The 18,288-nt window shown below is 75.1% G+C and overlaps 1 protein-coding gene across 1 annotated transcript in view; it reads left to right on the top strand.

The window, feature by feature from the left end:
- Positions 1-786: 786 nt before the first annotated feature.
- The window catches only part of HIF3A (hypoxia inducible factor 3 subunit alpha), a 34,979-nt gene continuing 17,477 nt past the window's right edge, over positions 787-18,288 (top strand). Inside the window, 7 exon segments of the mRNA XM_086769146.1 lie at positions 787-1,099; positions 1,102-1,264; positions 5,562-5,637; positions 5,639-5,674; positions 5,676-5,699; positions 6,231-6,254; positions 6,256-6,316. Of these exon segments, the coding sequence (XP_086625272.1) occupies positions 787-1,099; positions 1,102-1,264; positions 5,562-5,637; positions 5,639-5,674; positions 5,676-5,699; positions 6,231-6,254; positions 6,256-6,316 (697 nt within the window).

Genomic DNA, 18,288 nt, shown 5'->3' with positions numbered 1-18,288 from the left:
GTGGGTGCAGAGGGTGCAGCGGGTGCAGGGTGGGTGCAGCGCGGGTCCCCGGGGTGCAGAGGGTGCAGCGGGTGCAGGGTGGGTGCAGCGGGCACAGCAGGTGCAGAGGATGCAATGGTGCAGTTGGTGCAGGGTGGGTGCAGCGGGCGCAGCAGGTGCAATGGGTGCAGCAGGTGCAGCGGGTGCAGGGTGGGTGCAATGGGTGCAGCGGGTGCAGCAGGTGCAGTGGATGCAGGGTGGGTGCAGCGGCGCAGCAGGTGCAGCAGGTGCCAGCAGGTGCAGGGTGGGTGCAGCGGGTGCAGCGGGCGCAGCGGGTGCAATGGGTGCAGAGGGTGCAATGGGTGCAGCGGGTGCAGTTGGTGCAGGGTCGGGTGCAGCGGTTGCAGGGTGGGTCGCAGAGGGTGCAATGGGTGCAGCGGGCACAGCGGGCGCAGCAGGTGCAGTTGGTGCTAGGGTGGGTGCAGCGGGTGCAGGGTGGGTGCAGCAGGTGCATGGTGGGCGCAGCGGGCACAGCGGGTGCAGCGGGTGCAGGGTTGGTGCAGCGGGTGCAGTGGTGCAGGGTGGGTGCAGCGGTCGCAGGGTGGGTGCAGAGGTGCAATGGGTGCAGTGGGCGCAGCGGGCACAGCGGGTGCAATGGGCGCAGCGGGCGCAGCGGGCACAGCGGGCGCAGCGGGTGCAATGGGCGCAGCGGGCACAGTGGGCGCAGCGGGCGCAGCGGGCACAGCGGGCGCAGCGGGTGCAATGGGCGCAGCGGGCACAGCGGGCGCAGCGGGCGCAGCGGGTGCAATGGGCCGCAGCGGGTGCAATGGGCGCAGCGGGCGCAGCGGGCACAGCGGGCGCAGCGGGTGCAATGGGCGCAGCGGGCACAGTGGGCGCAGCGGGCGCAGCCGGGTGCAATGGGCACAGCGGGCGCAGCGGGCGCAGCGGGCGCAGCGGGTGCAAGGGGCGCAGCGGCACAGCGGGCGCAGCGGGCGCAGCGGGTGCAAGGGGCGCAGCGGGCGCAGCGGTGCCCGGGGGCGCAGGGCTGAGGCCCGGGAGCACCCACGCGGCCGGCGGGTGCCCAGGTCGACGCCCGAGCTGCGGCGGGAGCGCTCGCGGGACGCGCGCGGTGTCGGCGCAGCCGGGAGAGCGAGGTCTTCTGCCAGCTGGCGCGCGCCCTGCCCTTCGCCCGCGCCGTCAGCACCCACCTGGACAAGGCCTCCATCATGCGCCTCACCATCAGCTACCTGCGCGTGCACCGCCTGCTCGCCGCCGGTGAGCCCCCGCGCCCGCCCCGCCACCCCGGGGGCCTCCCGGGACCACCGGGCGCCCGTGGGACCTCCTGGGACCTCCCGGGAACCCCAAACACCCGTGGGACCTCCTGGGAACCCCAGGCACCCATGGGACCTCCTGGAGCTCCTGGGAACCCCAAACACCCGTGGGACCCCATGGGACCTCCTGGGACCACCGGGCACCCGTGGGACCTCCTGGGACCTCCTGGGAACCCAGGCACCCGTGGACCTCCTGGGGAGCTCCTGGGAACCCCAAACACCCGTGGGACCTCCTGGGATCTACCGGGAACTCCCAAACACCCGTGGGACCTCCAGGGAACCCCAGGCACCCGTGGGACCCCGTGGGACCTCCTGGGACCTCCCGGGAACCCCAAACACCCGTGGGACCTCCTGGGACCACCGGGCACCCGTGGACCTCCCGGGAACCCCAGGCACCCATGGGACCATCCTGGACCTCCTGGGAACCCCAAACACCCCTGGGACATCCTGGGACCACCGGGCACCCGTGGACCCCGTGGGACCTCCCGGGAACCCCAGGCACCCATGGGACCTCCTGGGACCTCCGGGCACCCGTGGGACCTCCTGGGACCTCCTGGAAACCCCAAACACCCATGGGACCTCCTGGGACCCACCGGGCACCCGTGGGACCCCGTGGGACCTCCCGGGAACCCATGGGACCTCCCTGGGACCTCCTGGGAACCCCAAACACCCATGGGACCTCCTGGGACTTCCTGGGAACCCCAAACACCCGTGGGACCTCCTGGGAACCCCAAACACCCCTGGGACCTCCTGGGACCACCGGGCGCCCGTTGGACCCCGTGGGACCTCCCGGGAAACCATGGGACCTCCTGGACCTCCTGGGAACCCCAAACACCCATGGGACCCTCCTGGGACCATCTGGGAACCCCAAACACCCGTGGGACCTCCTGGGAACCCCAAACACCCCTGGGACCTCCTGGACCACCGGGCGCCCGTGGGACCCCGTGGGACCTCCCGGGAACCCATGGGACCCTCCTGGGACCTCCTGGGAACCCCAAACACCCATGGGACCTCCTGGGACCTCCTGGGAACCCCAAAACACCGTGGGACCTCCTGGGAGCTCCTGGGAACCCCAAAACCCGTGGGACCTCCTGGGAACCCCAAACACCCCTGGGACCTCCTGGGACCACCGGGCGCCCGTGGTACCCCGTGGGACCTCCCGGGAACCCCAGGCACCCATGGGACCTCCTGGACCATCCGGGCACCCGTGGGACCTCCAGGGAACCCCCAGGCGCCCGTGGGACCTCCTGGGTGCCCAAAATCCAAGGAACACTCTCAGACCTCCTGGGATGCCCAAGCACCCACAGACCCCCCCCCAAGTACTTCAGACCTCCTCCAACCAGGCCAGACCCCCCCAGCACCCCGGGGACCCCCTGAGCACCCCCAGCCCCCTCTCCTCACACACCCACAGCCCCCTCCCACCCCCCAGCACCCTGGGGACCCCCAAGCACCCACAGACACCCCCACCACGTACCCCAGCCCAACCCCCCGCCCCAGCACTCTGAGCTCCCCCAGCTCCCCCCCACCCCCAACACCCCGGAGCCCCCCCGATCTCCCCCAGCTGCCCCCCCCCCCAGCACCCCAGAGCCCCCCTGACCTCCCCCAGCTCCCCCCACCCCAGCACCCCGGGGACCCCCTGACCTCCCCCAGCTCCCCCCCACCCCAACACCCCGGGGACCCCCCTGACCTCCCCCAGCTCCCCCCACCCCAGCACCCTGGGGGACCCCCTGACCTCCCCCAGCTCCCCCCCCCCCAGCACCCCGGAGCCCCCCTGACCTCCCCAGCTCCCCCCCACCCCAGCACCCGGAGCCCCCCTGACCTCCCCCCAGCTCCCCCCACCCCAACACCCCGGGGACCCCTGACCTCCCCCAGCTCCCCCCCCCAGCACCCCAGAGCCCCCCTGACCTCCCCAGCTCCCCCCCACCCCAGCACCCCAGAGCCCCCCTGACCCCCCCAGCTCCCCCCACCCAGCACCCCGGGGACCCCCTGACCTCCCCCAGCTCCCCCCCACCCCAGCACCTCGGGGACCCCTTGACCTCCCCCAGCTCCCCCCACCCCAACACCCCGGGGACCCCCTGACCTCCCCCAGCTCCCCCCACCCCAACACCCCGGAGCCCCCCTGACCTCCCCCAGCTCCCCCCCACCCCAGCACCTCGGGGACCCCTTGACCTCCCCCAGCTCCCCCCCACCCCAACACCCCGGGGACCCCCTGACCTCCCCCAGCTCCCCCCACCCCAACACCCGGAGCCCCCCTGACCTCCCCCAGCTCCCCCCCACCCCAGCACCCCGGGGACCCCCTGACCTCCCCCAGCTCCCCCCACCCCAACACCCGGAGCCCCCCCGACCTCCCCCAGCTCCCCCCACCCCAACACCCCGGAGCCCCCCCGACCTCCCCCAGCTCCCCCCACCCCAACACCCCGGAGCCCCCCCGACCTCCCCCAGCTCCCCCCCACCCCAGCACCCTGGGGACCCCCTGACCTCCCCCAGCTCCCCCCCACCCCAGCACCCCGGAGCCCCCCTGACCTCCCCCAGCTCCCCCCACCCCAGCACCCCGGGGACCCCCTGACCTCCCCAGCTCCCCCCCCCAGCACCCCCAGAGCCCCCCTGACCTCCCCCAGCTCCCCCCCACCCCAACACCCCGGAGCCCCCCCGACCTCCCCCAGCTCCCCCCACCCCAGCACCCTGGGACCCCCTGACCTCCCCCAGCTCCCCCCCACCCCAGCACCCTGGGGACCCCCCTGACCCCCCCAGCTCCCCCCCACCCCAACACCCCGGGGACCCCCTGACCCCCCCAGCTCCCCCCACCCCAGCACCACCGAGCCCCCATGACCCCCCCAGCTCCCCCCACCCCAGCACCCTGGGACCCCCTGACCTCCCCCAGCTCCCCCCCACCCCAGCACCCCGGGGACCCCCTGACCTCCCCCAGCTCCCCCCACCCCAACACCCCGGGGACCCCCTGACCCCCCCAGCTCCCCCCCACCCCAGCACCCCGGAGCCCCCCTGACCTCCCCCAGCTCCCCCCCACCCAGCACCCTGGGGGACCCCCTGACCCCCCAGCTCCCCCCCACCCAGCACCCCGGAGCCCCCCTGACCCCCCCAGCTCCCCCCACCCCAGCACCCCGGAGCCCCCCTGACCCCCCCAGCTCCCCCCACCCCCAGCACCCCGGGGACCCCCTGACCTCCCCCAGCTCCCCCCCCACCCAGCACCTCGGGGACCCCCTTGACACAGCTCCCCCCCACCCCAACACCCCGGGGACCCCCTGACCTCCCCAGCTCCCCCCACCCCAACACCCCCGGAGCCCCCCTGACCTCCCCCAGCTCCCCCCACCCCAGCACCTCGGGGACCCCTTGACCTCCCCCAGCTCCCCCCAACCCCAACACCCCGGGGACCCCCTGACCTCCCCCAGCTCCCCCCACCCCAACACCCCGGAGCCCCCTGACCTCCCCAGCTCCCCCCCCACCCCAGCACCCCGGGGACCCCCTGACCTCCCCCAGCTCCCCCCACCCCAACACCCCGGAGCCCCCCCGACCTCCCCCAGCTCCCCCACCCCAACACCCCGGAGCCCCCCCCGACCTCCCCCAGCTCCCCCCCACCCCAGCACCCTGGGGACCCCCTGACCTCCCCCAGCTCCCCCCCACCCCAGCACCCCGGAGCCCCCCTGACCTCCCCAGCTCCCCCACCCCAACACCCCGGAGCCCCCCGACCTCCCCCAGCTCCCCCCCACCCCAGCACCCCGGGGACCCCCTGACCTCCCCCAGCTCCCCCCCCCAGCACCCCAGAGCCCCCCTGACCTCCCCCAGCTCCCCCCACCCCAACACCCCGGAGCCCCCCCGACCTCCCCCAGCTCCCCCCCACCCCAGCACCCTGGGGACCCCTGACCTCCCCCAGCTCCCCCCACCCCAGCACCCCGGGGACCCCCTGACCCCCCCAGCTCCCCCCCACCCCAACACCCCGGGGACCCCCTGACCCCCCCAGCTCCCCCCCACCCCAGCACCCCGGAGCCCCCCTGACCTCCCCCAGCTCCCCCCCACCCCAGCACCCTGGGGACCCCCTGACCCCCCCAGCTCCCCCCACCCCAGCACCCCGGAGCCCCCCCTGACCCCCCCAGCTCCCCCCACCCCAGCACCCCGGAGCCCCCCTGACCCCCCCAGCTCCCCCACCCCCAGCACCCTGGGGACCCCTGACCCCCCCAGCTCCCCCCACCCCAGCACCTGGGGACGCCCCCGCGCGGTGATGCCCCGACCCCCCAGGCGCTGGGCGGCGGCGGCGGAGGAGGTGGACGGGTGCTACCTGAAGGCGCTGAGCGGCTTCGTGATGGTGCTGAGCGAGGCGGGGGGACATGATCTTCCTCTCCGAGAACGTCAAACCGGCTCCTGGGGCTCAGCCAGGTGGGGGCACCCGTGGGTGCTGGCGGGGGGGGGCTGGGGGCACCCCACAACTCTGCCTGCCAGGGGGTCCCCGGGCACCCGTGGGTGCTGGGGCGGGGGGCAGGCCGCTGCTTGGGGGAGGAGGGCGAGGGTGCTGGTGCGACGGTGCTCCTGCGAGGGTGTGGGTGCAAAGGTGCTGGTGCGAGGGTGCTGGTGCAAGGTCCCGTGCGAGAGTGCTCGTGCAAGGCCCTGTGCAAGGGTGCTCGTGCAAGGGTGCTGGTGCGAGGGTGCTGGTGCGAGGGGTGCCGGTGCAAAGGTGCTGGTGCGAGGGTGCTGGTGCGAGGGTGCTGGTGCAAGGTCCCGTGCGAGAGTGCTCGTGCAAGGTCCCGTGCGAGAGTGCTCGTGCAAGGCCCTGTGCAAGGGTGCTCGTGCAAGGGTGCTGGTGCGAGGGTGCTGGTGCAAGGCCTGGTGCCAGGGTGCTCCCGCGGGCGGGCTCGTGCGAGGGGGCTCGTGCGAGGCGTGCGACCCCCCTCCCCCATCGTCCCCCCCAAGCTGGAGCTGATCGGCCACAGCGTCTTTCGACTTCGTGCACCCCTGCGACCACGAGGAGCTGCAGGACGTGCTCAGCCCCCGGCAGGGTGAGACCCCCGGGACCCCCAGCACCCTGACCCCCCCCAACACTCCTGAGCCCCCCCCAGGCACCCTGACACCCCCGGGACCCCCAGCACCCTGACCCCCCCCCACACTCCTGAGCCCCCCCAGCACCCTGACAGCCCCGGGACCCCCCAGCACCCTGACCCCCCCAACACTCCTGAGCCCCCAGGCACCCTGACACCCCCGGGACCCCCCAGCACCCTGACCCCCCCCCAACACTCCAGAGCCCCCCCCCCAGCACCCTGACACCCCCGGGACCCCCCCAACACTCCTGACTCCCCCCAGGACCCCCCTGAGACCCCCAGCACCCCGACCCCCCCAGCACCCCGGGAGCCCCCTCCAACATCCCGACACCCCTCGGGACCCCGCCAGCACCCTGACCCCCCCCCAACACTCCTGAGCCCCCCCAGCACCCTGACACCCCGGGACCCCCAGCACCTGACCTCCCCCAACACTCCTGAGCCCCCCCAGCACCCTGACACCCCCGGACCCCCAGCACCCTGACGCCCCCAACACTCCTGAGCCCCCCCAGCACCCTGACACCCCGGGACCCCCAGCACCCCGACCCCCCCCAACACTCCTGAGCCCCCCAGGCACCTGACACCCCGGGACCCCCAGCACCCTGACCCCCCAACACTCCTGAGCCCCCCAGCACCCGACCCCCCCAACACTCCTGAGCCCCCCAGCACCCTGACACCCCGGGACCCCCCAGCACCCTGACCCCCCCAACACTCCTGAGCCCCCCCAGCACCCTGACAGCCCCCAACACTCCTGAGCCCCCCAGGCACCCTGACAGCCCCGGACCCCCAGCACCCTGACCCCCCCCAACACTCCTGAGCCCCCCAGGCACCCTGACAGCCCCGGGACCCCCAGCACCCTGACCCCCCCAACACTCCTGAGCCCCCAGCACCCTGACAGCCCGGGACCCCAGCACCCTGACGCCCCAACACTCCTGAGCCCCCCAGGCACCCTGACACCCCGGACCCCCAGCACCCCGACCCCCCCCACACACTCCTGAGCCCCCCCAGCACCCCGACCCCCCCAACACTCCTGAGCCCCCCCAGCACCCCGACAGCCCCGGGACCCCCAGCACCCCGACCCCCCCACACACTCCTGAGCCCCCCCAGCACCCTGACACCCCCGGACCCCCAGCACCCTGACCCCCCCCAACACTTCTGAGCCCCCCAGGCACCCTGACACCCCGGGACCCCCAGCACCCTGGCCCCCCCCAACACTCCTGAGCCCCCCCAGCACCCTGACACCCCGGGACCCCCAGCACCCTGACCCCCCCAACACTCCTGAGCCCCCCCAGCACCCCGACAGCCCCGGACCCCCAGCACCCTGACCCCCCCCAACACTCCTGAGCCCCCCCAGCACCCGACCCCCCCAACACTCCTGAGCCCCCCCAGCACCCTGACAGCCCCGGGACCCCCAGCACCCCGACCCCCCCCACACTCCTGAGCCCCCCCAGCACCCTGACAGCCCCGGGACCCCAGCACCCTGACCCCCCCCAACACCTCTGAGCCCCCCAGCACCCTGACACCCCGGACCCCCAGCACCCTGGCCCCCCCCAACACTCCTGAGCCCCCCCAGCACCCCCGACACCCCGGACCCCCAGCACCCCCGACCCCCCCAACACTCCTGAGCCCCCCCAGCACCCCGACACCCCCCGGACCCCCAGCACCCTGACCCCCCCAACACTCCTGAGCCCCCCCAGCACCCCGACACCCCCGGGACCCCCAGCACCCTGACCCACCCCCAACACTCCTGAGCCCCCCCAGCACCCCGACACCCCGGACCCCAGCACCCCCGACCCCCCCCCACACTCCTGAGCCCCCCCAGCACCCTGACAGCCCTGGGACCCCCAGCACCCCGACCCCCCCCCAACACTCCTGAGCCCCCCCAGCACCCTGACACCCGGGACCCCCCAGCACCCTGACGCCCCCAACACTCCTGAGCCCCCCCAGCACCCTGACACCCCGGGACCCCCAGCACCCTGACCCCCCCAACACTCCTGAGCCCCCCCAGCACCCTGACAGCCCCCAACACTCCTGAGCCCCCCAGGCACCCTGACAGCCCCGGGACCCCCCAGCACCCTGACCCCCCCCCACACTCCTGAGCCCCCCCAGCACCCCGACAGCCCGGGACCCCCAGCACCCTGACCCCCCCCCACACTCCTGAGCCCCCCCAGCACCCTGACACCCCGGGACCCCCCAGCACCCTGACCCCCCCAACACTCCTGAGCCCCCCCAGCACCCTGACAGCCCCCAACACTCCTGAGCCCCCCAGGCACCCTGACACCCCGGGACCCCCAGCACCCCGACCCCCCCACACACTCCTGAGCCCCCCAGCACCCCGACCCCCCCAACACTCCTGAGCCCCCCCAGCACCCGACAGCCCCGGGACCCCCAGCACCCCGACCCCCCCACACACTCCTGAGCCCCCCCAGCACCCTGACACCCCCGGGACCCCCAGCACCCTGACGCCCCCAACACTCCTGAGCCCCCAGGCACCCTGACACCCCCGGGACCCCCAGCACCCTGACCCCCCAACACTCCTGAGCCCCCAGGCACCCTGACACCCCGGACCCCCAGCACCCCGACCCCCCCACACACTCCTGAGCCCCCCCAGCACCCTGACACCCCGGGACCCCCAGCACCCTGGCCCCCCCCAACACTCCTGAGCCCCCCAGCACCCTGACACCCCGGGACCCCAGCACCCTGGCCCCCCCCAACACTCCTGAGCCCCCCCAGCACCCCGACAGCCCCGGGACCCCCAGCACCCTGACCCCCCCCAACACTCCTGAGCCCCCCCAGCACCCCGACACCCCGGGACCCCCAGCACCCCGACCCCCCCAACACTCCTGAGCCCCCCCAGCACCCCGACACCCCGGACCCCCAGCACCCCGACCCCCCAACACTCCTGAGCCCCCCCAGCACCCCGACACCCCCGGGACCCCCAGCACCCTGACCCACCCCCAACACTCCTGAGCCCCCCCAGCACCCCGACACCCCGGGACCCCCAGCACCCCGACCCCCCCAACACTCCTGAGCCCCCCCAGCACCCTGACACCCCGGGACCCCCAGCACCCTGACCCCCCCCAACACTCCTGAGCCCCCCCAGCACCCTGACAGCCCCCAACACTCCTGAGCCCCCCAGGCACCCTGACAGCCCCCGGGACCCCCAGCACCCTGACCCCCCCCCAACACTCCTGAGCCCCCCAGGCACCCTGACAGCCCCGGACCCCCCAGCACCCTGACGCCCCCAACACTCCTGAGCCCCCCAGGCACCCTGACACCCCGGACCCCCAGCACCCTGACCCCCCCAACACTCCTGAGCCCCCCAGGCACCCTGACACCCCGGGACCCCCAGCACCCCGACCCCCCCACACACTCCTGAGCCCCCCCAGCACCCCGACCCCCCCAACACTCCTGAGCCCCCCCAGCACCCCGACAGCCCCGGACCCCCAGCACCCCGACCCCCCCCACACACCCCTGAGCCCCCCCAGCACCCTGACACCCCCGGGACCCCCAGCACCCTGGCCCCCCCAACACTCCTGAGCCCCCCAGCACCCTGACACCCCGGGACCCCAGCACCCTGGCCCCCCCCCAACACTCCTGAGCCCCCCAGCACCCCGACAGCCCCGGGGACCCCCAGCACCCTGACCCCCCCAACACTCCTGAGCCCCCCAGCACCCCGACCCCCCCAACACATCCTGAGCCCCCCCAGCACCCCGACAGCCCCGGGACCCCCAGCACCCCGACCCCCCCCCACACTCCTGAGCCCCCCCAGCACCCTGACAGCCCCGGGACCCCCAGCACCCTGACCCCCCCCAACACCTCTGAGCCCCCCCAGCACCCTGACACCCCGGGACCCCCAGCACCCTGACCCACCCCCAACACTCCTGAGCCCCCCCAGCACCCCGACACCCCGGGACCCCCAGCACCCCGACCCCCCCCCACACTCCTGAGCCCCCCAGCACCCTGACAGCCCTGGGACCCCCAGCACCCCGACCCCCCCCCAACACTCCTGAGCCCCCCCAGCACCCCTGACACCCCGGGACCCCCAGCACCCTGACCCCCCCAACACTCCTGAGCCCCCAGGCACCCTGACACCCCGGGACCCCCCAGCACCCTGACCCCCCCCAACACTCCTGAGCTCCCCCAGCACCCCGACCCCCCCAACACTCCTGAGCCCCCCCAGCACCCTGACACCCCGGGACCCCCAGCACCCTGACCCCCCCAACACTCCTGAGCCCCCCCAGCACCCTGACAGCCCCCAACACTCCTGAGCCCCCCAGGCACCCTGACAGCCCCGGGACCCCCAGCACCCTGACCCCCCCCCAACACTCCTGAGCCCCCCCAGCACCCCGACAGCCCCGGGACCCCCAGCACCCTGACCCCCCCCAACACTCCTGAGCCCCCCCAGCACCCTGACACCCCGGGACCCCCAGCACCCTGACCCACCCCCAACACTCCTGAGCCCCCCAGGCACGCTGACACCCCCGGGACCCCCAGCACCCTGACCCCCCCAACACTCCTGAGCCCCCCAGGCACCCTGACACCCCGGGACCCCCAGCACCCCGACCCCCCCCCAACACTCCTGAGCCCCCCCAGCACCCTGACACCCCCAACACTCCTGAGCCCCCCCAGCACCCCGACAGCCCCGGGACCCCCAGCACCCCGACCCCCCCCAACACTCCTGAGCCCACCCAGCACCCTGACACCCCGGGACCCCCAGCACCCTGACCCCCCCAACACTTCTGAGCCCCCCCAGCACCCTGACACCCCGGGACCCCCAGCACCCTGGCCCCCCCCAACACTCCTGAGCCCCCCCAGCACCCCGACACCCCGGGACCCCCAGCACCCCGACCCCCCCAGCACCCCGACACCCCCGGACCCCCAGCACCCCGACCCCCCCAACACTCCTGAGCCCCCCCAGCACCCCGACACCCCGGGACCCCCAGCACCCTGACCCACCCCCAACACTCTGAGCCCCCCCAGCACCCCGACACCCCGGGACCCCCAGCACCCCGACCCCCCCCCACACTCCTGAGCCCCCCCAGCACCCTGACAGCCCTGGGACCCCCAGCACCCCGACCCCCCCCCAACACTCCTGAGCCCCCCCAGCACCCTGACACCCCGGGACCCCCAGCACCCTGACCCCCCCAACACTCCTGAGCCCCCCAGGCACCCTGACACCCCGGGACCCCCAGCACCCTGACCCCCCCCAACACTCCTGAGCCCCCCCAGCACCCCGACCCCCCCAACACTCCTGAGCCCCCCCAGCACCCTGACAGCCCCCAACACTCCTGAGCCCCCCAGGCACCCTGACAGCCCCGGGACCCCCAGCACCCTGACCCCCCCAACACTCCTGAGCCCCCCCAGCACCCCGACAGCCCCCGGACCCCCAGCACCCTGACCCCCCCAACACTCCTGAGCCCCCCCAGCACCCTGACAACCCCCGGACCCCCAGCACCCTGACGCCCCCAACACTCCTGAGCCCCCCAGGCACCCTGACACCCCCGGACCCCCAGCACCCTGACCCCCCAACACTCCTGAGCCCCCAGGCACCCTGACACCCCGGGACCCCCAGCACCCCGACCCCCCCACACACTCCTGAGCCCCCCCCAGCACCCCGACCCCCCCAACACTCCTGAGCCCCCCCAGCACCCGACAGCCCCGGGACCCCCAGCACCCCGACCCCCCACACACTCCTGAGCCCCCCCAGCACCCTGACACCCCGGGACCCCCAGCACCCTGACCCCCCCAACACTTCTGAGCCCCCCAGCACCCTGACACCCCCGGGACCCCCAGCACCCTGACCCCCCCCAACACTCCTGAGCCCCCCAGGCACCCTGACACCCCCGGGGACCCCCAGCACCCTGACCCCCCCAACACTTCTGAGCCCCCCAGGTACCCTGACACCCCGGGACCCCCAGCACCCTGACCCCCCCCAACACTCCTGAGCCCCCCCAGCACCCTGACACCCCGGGACCCCCAGCACCCTGACCCCCCAACACTTCTGAGCCCCCCAGCACCCTGACACCCCGGGACCCCCAGCACCCTGACCCCCCCCAACACTCCTGAGCCCCCCAGGCACCCTGACACCCCCGGGACCCCCAGCACCCTGACCCCCCCCAACACTCCTGAGCCCCCCCAGCACCCCGACACCCCGGGACCCCCAGCACCCCGACCCCCCCAACACTCCTGAGCCCCCCCAGCACTCCGACACCCCCGGGACCCCCAGCACCCTGACCCACCCCCAACACTCCTGAGCCCCCCCCAGCACCCCGACACCCCGGACCCCCAGCACCCCGACCCCCCCAACACTCCTGAGCCCCCCCAGCACCCCGACACCCCCGGACCCCCAGCACCCGACCCCCCCAACACTCCTGAGCCCCCCAGCACCCCGACACCCCCGGGACCCCAGCACCCCGACCCCCCCAACACTCCTGAGCCCCCCCAGCACCCCGACCCCCCCAACACTCCTGAGCCCCCCCAGCACCCCGACAGCCCGGGACCCCCAGCACCCCGACCCCCCCACACACTCCTGAGCCCCCCCAGCACCCTGACACCCCCGGGACCCCCAGCACCCTGACCCCCCCCAACACTTCTGAGCCCCCCAGGCACCCTGACACCCCCGGGACCCCCAGCACCCTGGCCCCCCCCAACACTCCTGAGCCCCCCCAGCACCCTGACACCCCGGGACCCCCAGCACCCTGGCCCCCCCCAACACTCCTGAGCCCCCCCAGCACCCCGACAGCCCCGGGACCCCCAGCACCCTGACCCCCCCCAACACTCCTGAGCCCCCCCAGCACCCCGACCCCCCCAACACTCCTGAGCCCCCCCAGCACCCCGACAGCCCCGGGACCCCCAGCACCCCGACCCCCCCCCACACTCCTGAGCCCCCCCAGCACCCTGACAGCCCCGGGACCCCCAGCACCCTGACCCCCCCAACACCTCTGAGCCCCCCCAGCACCCCTGACACCCCGGGACCCCCAGCACCCTGGCCCCCCCCAACACTCCTGAGCCCCCCCAGCACCCCGACACCCCCGGGACCCCCAGCACCCCGACCCCCCCAACACTCCTGAGCCCCCCCAGCACCCCGACACCCCCGGGACCCCCCAGCACCCTGACCCACCCCCAACACTCCTGAGCCCCCCCAGCACCCCGACACCCCAGGACCCCCAGCACCCCGACCCCCCCCAACACTCCTGAGCCCCCTCAGCACCCTGACACCCCGGGACCCCCAGCACCCTGACCCCTCCCAACACTCCTGAGCCCCCCCAGCACCCCGACCCCCCCAACACTCCTGAGCCCCCCAGCACCCCTGACACCCCGGGACCCCCAGCACCCTGACCCCCCCAACACTCCTGAGCCCCCCCAGCACCCTGACAGCCCCCAACACTCCTGAGCCCCCCCAGGCACCCTGACAGCCCCGGGACCCCCAGCACCCTGACCCCCCCCAACACTCCTGAGCCCCCCCAGCACCCCGACAGCCCCGGGACCCCCAGCACCCTGACCCCCCCCAACACTCCTGAGCCCCCCCAGCACCCTGACACCCCCGGGACCCCCAGCACCCTGACGCCCCCAACACTCCTGAGCCCCCCAGGCACCCTGACACCCCCGGGACCCCCCAGCACCCTGACCCCCCCAACACTCCTGAGCCCCCCAGGCACCCTGACACCCCGGGACCCCCAGCACCCCGACCCCCCCACACACTCCTGAGCCCCCCCAGCACCCCGACCCCCCCAACACTCCTGAGCCCCCCCAGCACCCCGACAGCCCCGGGACCCCCAGCACCCCGACCCCCCCACACACTCCTGAGCCCCCCCAGCACCCTGACACCCCGGGACCCCCAGCACCCTGACCCCCCCAACACTTCTGAGCCCCCCCAGCACCCTGACACCCCGGGACCCCCCAGCACCCTGACCCCCCCCAACACTCCTGAGCCCCCCCAGGCACCCTGACACCCCCGGGACCCCCAGCACCCTGACCCCCCCCAACACTTCTGAGCCCCCCAGGCACCCTGACACCCCGGGACCCCCAGCACCCTGACCCCCCCCAACACCTCTGAGCCCCCCCAGCACCCTGACACCCCGGGACCCCCAGCACCCTGGCCCCCCCCAACACTCCTGAGCCCCCCCAGCACCCCGACACCCGGGACCCCCAGCACCCCGACCCCCCAACACTCCTGAGCCCCCCCAGCACTCCGACACCCCCGGGACCCCCAGCACCCTGACCCACCCCCAACACTCCTGAGCCCCCCAGCACCCCGACACCCCGGGACCCCCAGCACCCCGACCCCCCCAACACTCCTGAGCCCCCCCAGCACCCCGACACCCCCGGACCCCCAGCACCCCGACCCCCCCCAACACTCCTGAGCCCCCCCCAGCACCCCGACACCCCCGGGACCCCCAGCACCCCGACCCCCCCCAACACTCCTGAGCCCCCCAGCACCCCGACCCCCCCAACACTCCTGAGCCCCCCCAGCACCCCGACAGCCCGGGACCCCAGCACCCCGACCCCCCCACACACTCCTGAGCCCCCCCAGCACCCTGACACCCCCGGGACCCCAGCACCTGACCCCCCCCAACACTTCTGAGCCCCCAGGCACCCTGACACCCCGGGACCCCCAGCACCCTGGCCCCCCCCAACACTCCTGAGCCCCCCCAGCACCCTGACACCCCGGGACCCCCAGCACCCTGGCCCCCCCCAACACTCCTGAGCCCCCCCAGCACCCCGACAGCCCCGGGACCCCCAGCACCCTGACCCCCCCCAACACTCCTGAGCCCCCCCAGCACCCCGACCCCCCAACACTCCTGAGCCCCCCAGCACCCCGACAGCCCCGGGCCCCCAGCACCCCGACCCCCCCCCACACTCCTGAGCCCCCCCAGCACCCTGACAGCCCCGGGACCCCCAGCACCCTGACCCCCCCCAACACCTCTGAGCCCCCCCAGCACCCTGACACCCCGGGACCCCCAGCACCCTGGCCCCCCCCAACACTCCTGAGCCCCCCCAGCACCCCGACACCCCGGGACCCCCAGCACCCCGACCCCCCCAACACTCCTGAGCCCCCCCAGCACCCTGACACCCCCGGGACCCCCAGCACCCTGACCCACCCCCAACACTCCTGAGCCCCCCCAGCACCCCGACACCCCGGGACCCCCAGCACCCCGACCCCCCCAAACACTCCTGAGCCCCCCCAGCACCCCGACACCCCCGGACCCCCAGCACCCCCGACCCCCCAACACTCCTGAGCCCCCCAGCACCCCGACACCCCCGGGACCCCCAGCACCCCCGACCCCCCCAACACTCCTGAGCCCCCCCAGCACCCCGACAGCCCCGGGACCCCCAGCACCCTGACCCCCCCCAACACTCCTGAGCCCCCCCAGCACCCTGACAGCCCTGGGACCCCCAGCACCCCGACCCCCCCAACACTCCTGAGCCCCCCCAGCACCCCGACACCCCCGGGACCCCCAGCACCCCGACCCCCCCCAACACTCCTGAGCCCCCTCAGCACCCTGACAGCCCTGGGACCCCCAGCACCCCGACCCCCCCCCACACTCCTGAGCCCCCCCAGCACCCTGACAGCCCTGGGACCCCCAGCACCCCGACCCCCCCCCAACACTCCTGAGCCCCCCCAGCACCCTGACACCCCGGACCCCCAGCACCCTGACGCCCCCAACACTCCTGAGCCCCCCCAGCACCCTGACACCCCGGGACCCCCAGCACCCTGACCCCCCCAACACTCCTGAGCCCCCAGGCACCCTGACACCCCGGGACCCCCAGCACCCTGACCCCCCCCAACACTCCTGAGCCCCCCCAGCACCCCGACCCCCTCAACACTCCTGAGCCCCCCCAGCACCCTGACACCCCGGGACCCCCAGCACCCTGACCCCCCAACACTCCTGAGCCCCCCAGGCACCCCGACAGCCCCGGGACCCCCAGCACCCTGACCCCCCCCCAACACTCCTGAGCCCCCCCAGCACCCCGACACCCCGGGACCCCCAGCACCCCGACCCCCCCCAACACTCCTGAGCCCCCCCAGCACCCCGACAGCCCCGGGACCCCCAGCACCCCGACCCCCCCCCACACTCCTGAGCCCCCCCCAGCACCCTGACAGCCCCCGGGACCCCCAGCACCCTGACCCACCCCCAACACTCCTGAGCCCCCCCAGCACCCCCGACACCCCGGGACCCCCAGCACCCCGACCCCCCCAACACTCCTGAGCCCCCCCAGCACCCCGACACCCCCGGACCCCCAGCACCCCGACCCCCCCAACACTCCTGAGCCCCCCCAGCACCCCGACACCCCCGGGACCCCCCAGCACCCCGACCCCCCCCAACACTCCTGAGCCCCCTCAGCACCCCGACACCCCCGGGACCCTCAGCACCCCGACCCCCCCAACACTCCTGAGCCCCCCCAGCACCCCGACACCCCCGGACCCCCAGCACCCCGACCCCCCCAACACTCCTGAGCCCCCCCAGCACCCTGACACCCCGGGACCCCCCAGCACCCCGACCCCCCCCAACACTTCTGAGCCCCCCCAGCACCCCGACACCCCCAACACTCCTGAGCCCCCCCGGCACCCCGACAGCCCCGGGACCCCCAGCACCCTGACCCACCCCCAACACTCCTGAGCCCCCCCAGCACCCCGACACCCCGGGACCCCCAGCACCCCGACCCCCCCAACACTCCTGAGCCCCCCCAGCACCCTGACACCCCCGGGACCCCCAGCACCCTGACCACCCCCAACACTCCTGAGCCCCCCCAGCACCCCGACACCCCGGACCCCCAGCACCCCGACCCCCCCAACACTCCTGAGCCCCCCCAGCACCCCGACCCCCCCCAACACTCCTGAGCCCCCCCAGCACCCTGACACCCCCGGGGACCCCCAGCACCCTGACCCACCCCCAACACTCCTGAGCCCCCCCAGCACCCTCACACCCCGGGACCCCCAGCACCCTGACCCCCCCCAACACTCCTGAGCCCCCCCAGCACCCCGACACCCCCGGACCCCCAGCACCCTGGCCCCCCCCAACACTCCTGAGCCCCCCCAGCACCCCGACAGCCCCGGGACCCCCCAGCACCCTGACCCCCCCCCAACACTCCTGAGCCCCCCCAGCACCCCGACACCCCGGGACCCCCAGCACCCTGGCCCCCCCCAACACTCCTGAGCCCCCCCAGCACCCCGACAGCCCCGGACCCCCAGCACCCTGACCCCCCCCCCAACACTCCTGAGCCCCCCCAGCACCCCCACACCCGGCCCCCAGCGACACCCGGGACCCAGCCCCGACCCCCAACACTCCTGAGCCCCCCCAGCACCCCGACAGCCCCGGGACCCCCAGCACCCCGACCCCCCCCCCACACTCCTGAGCCCCCCCCCAGCACCCTGACAGCCCCGGGACCCCCAGCACCCTGACCCACCCCCAACACTCCTGAGCCCCCCCAGCACCCCGACACCCCGGGACCCCCAGCACCCCGACCCCCCCAACACTCCTGAGCCCCCCCAGCACCCCGACACCCCCGGACCCCCAGCACCCCGACCCCCCCAACACTCCTGAGCCCCCCCAGCACCCCGACACCCCCGGGACCCCCAGCACCCCGACCCCCCCCAACACTCCTGAGCCCCCTCAGCACCCCGACACCCCCGGGACCCTCAGCACCCCGACCCCCCCAACACTCCTGAGCCCCCCCAGCACCCCGACACCCCCGGACCCCCCAGCACCCCCGACCCCCCCAACACTCCTGAGCCCCCCCAGCACCCTGACACCCCCGGGACCCCCAGCACCCCGACCCCCCCAACACTTCTGAGCCCCCCCAGCACCCCGACACCCCCAACACTCCTGAGCCCCCCCGGCACCCCGACAGCCCCGGGACCCCCAGCACCCTGACCCACCCCCAACACTCCTGAGCCCCCCCAGCACCCCGACACCCCGGGACCCCCAGCA

This window comes from Chlamydotis macqueenii, chromosome 31 (genome assembly GCF_036417535.1).
Source record: "Chlamydotis macqueenii isolate bChlMac1 chromosome 31, bChlMac1.mat, whole genome shotgun sequence".
Taxonomy (NCBI): domain Eukaryota; kingdom Metazoa; phylum Chordata; class Aves; order Otidiformes; family Otididae; genus Chlamydotis; species Chlamydotis macqueenii.
The sequence above is the reverse complement of the archived record's forward strand: the minus strand, read 5'-3'. Positions and strand labels throughout refer to the sequence as shown.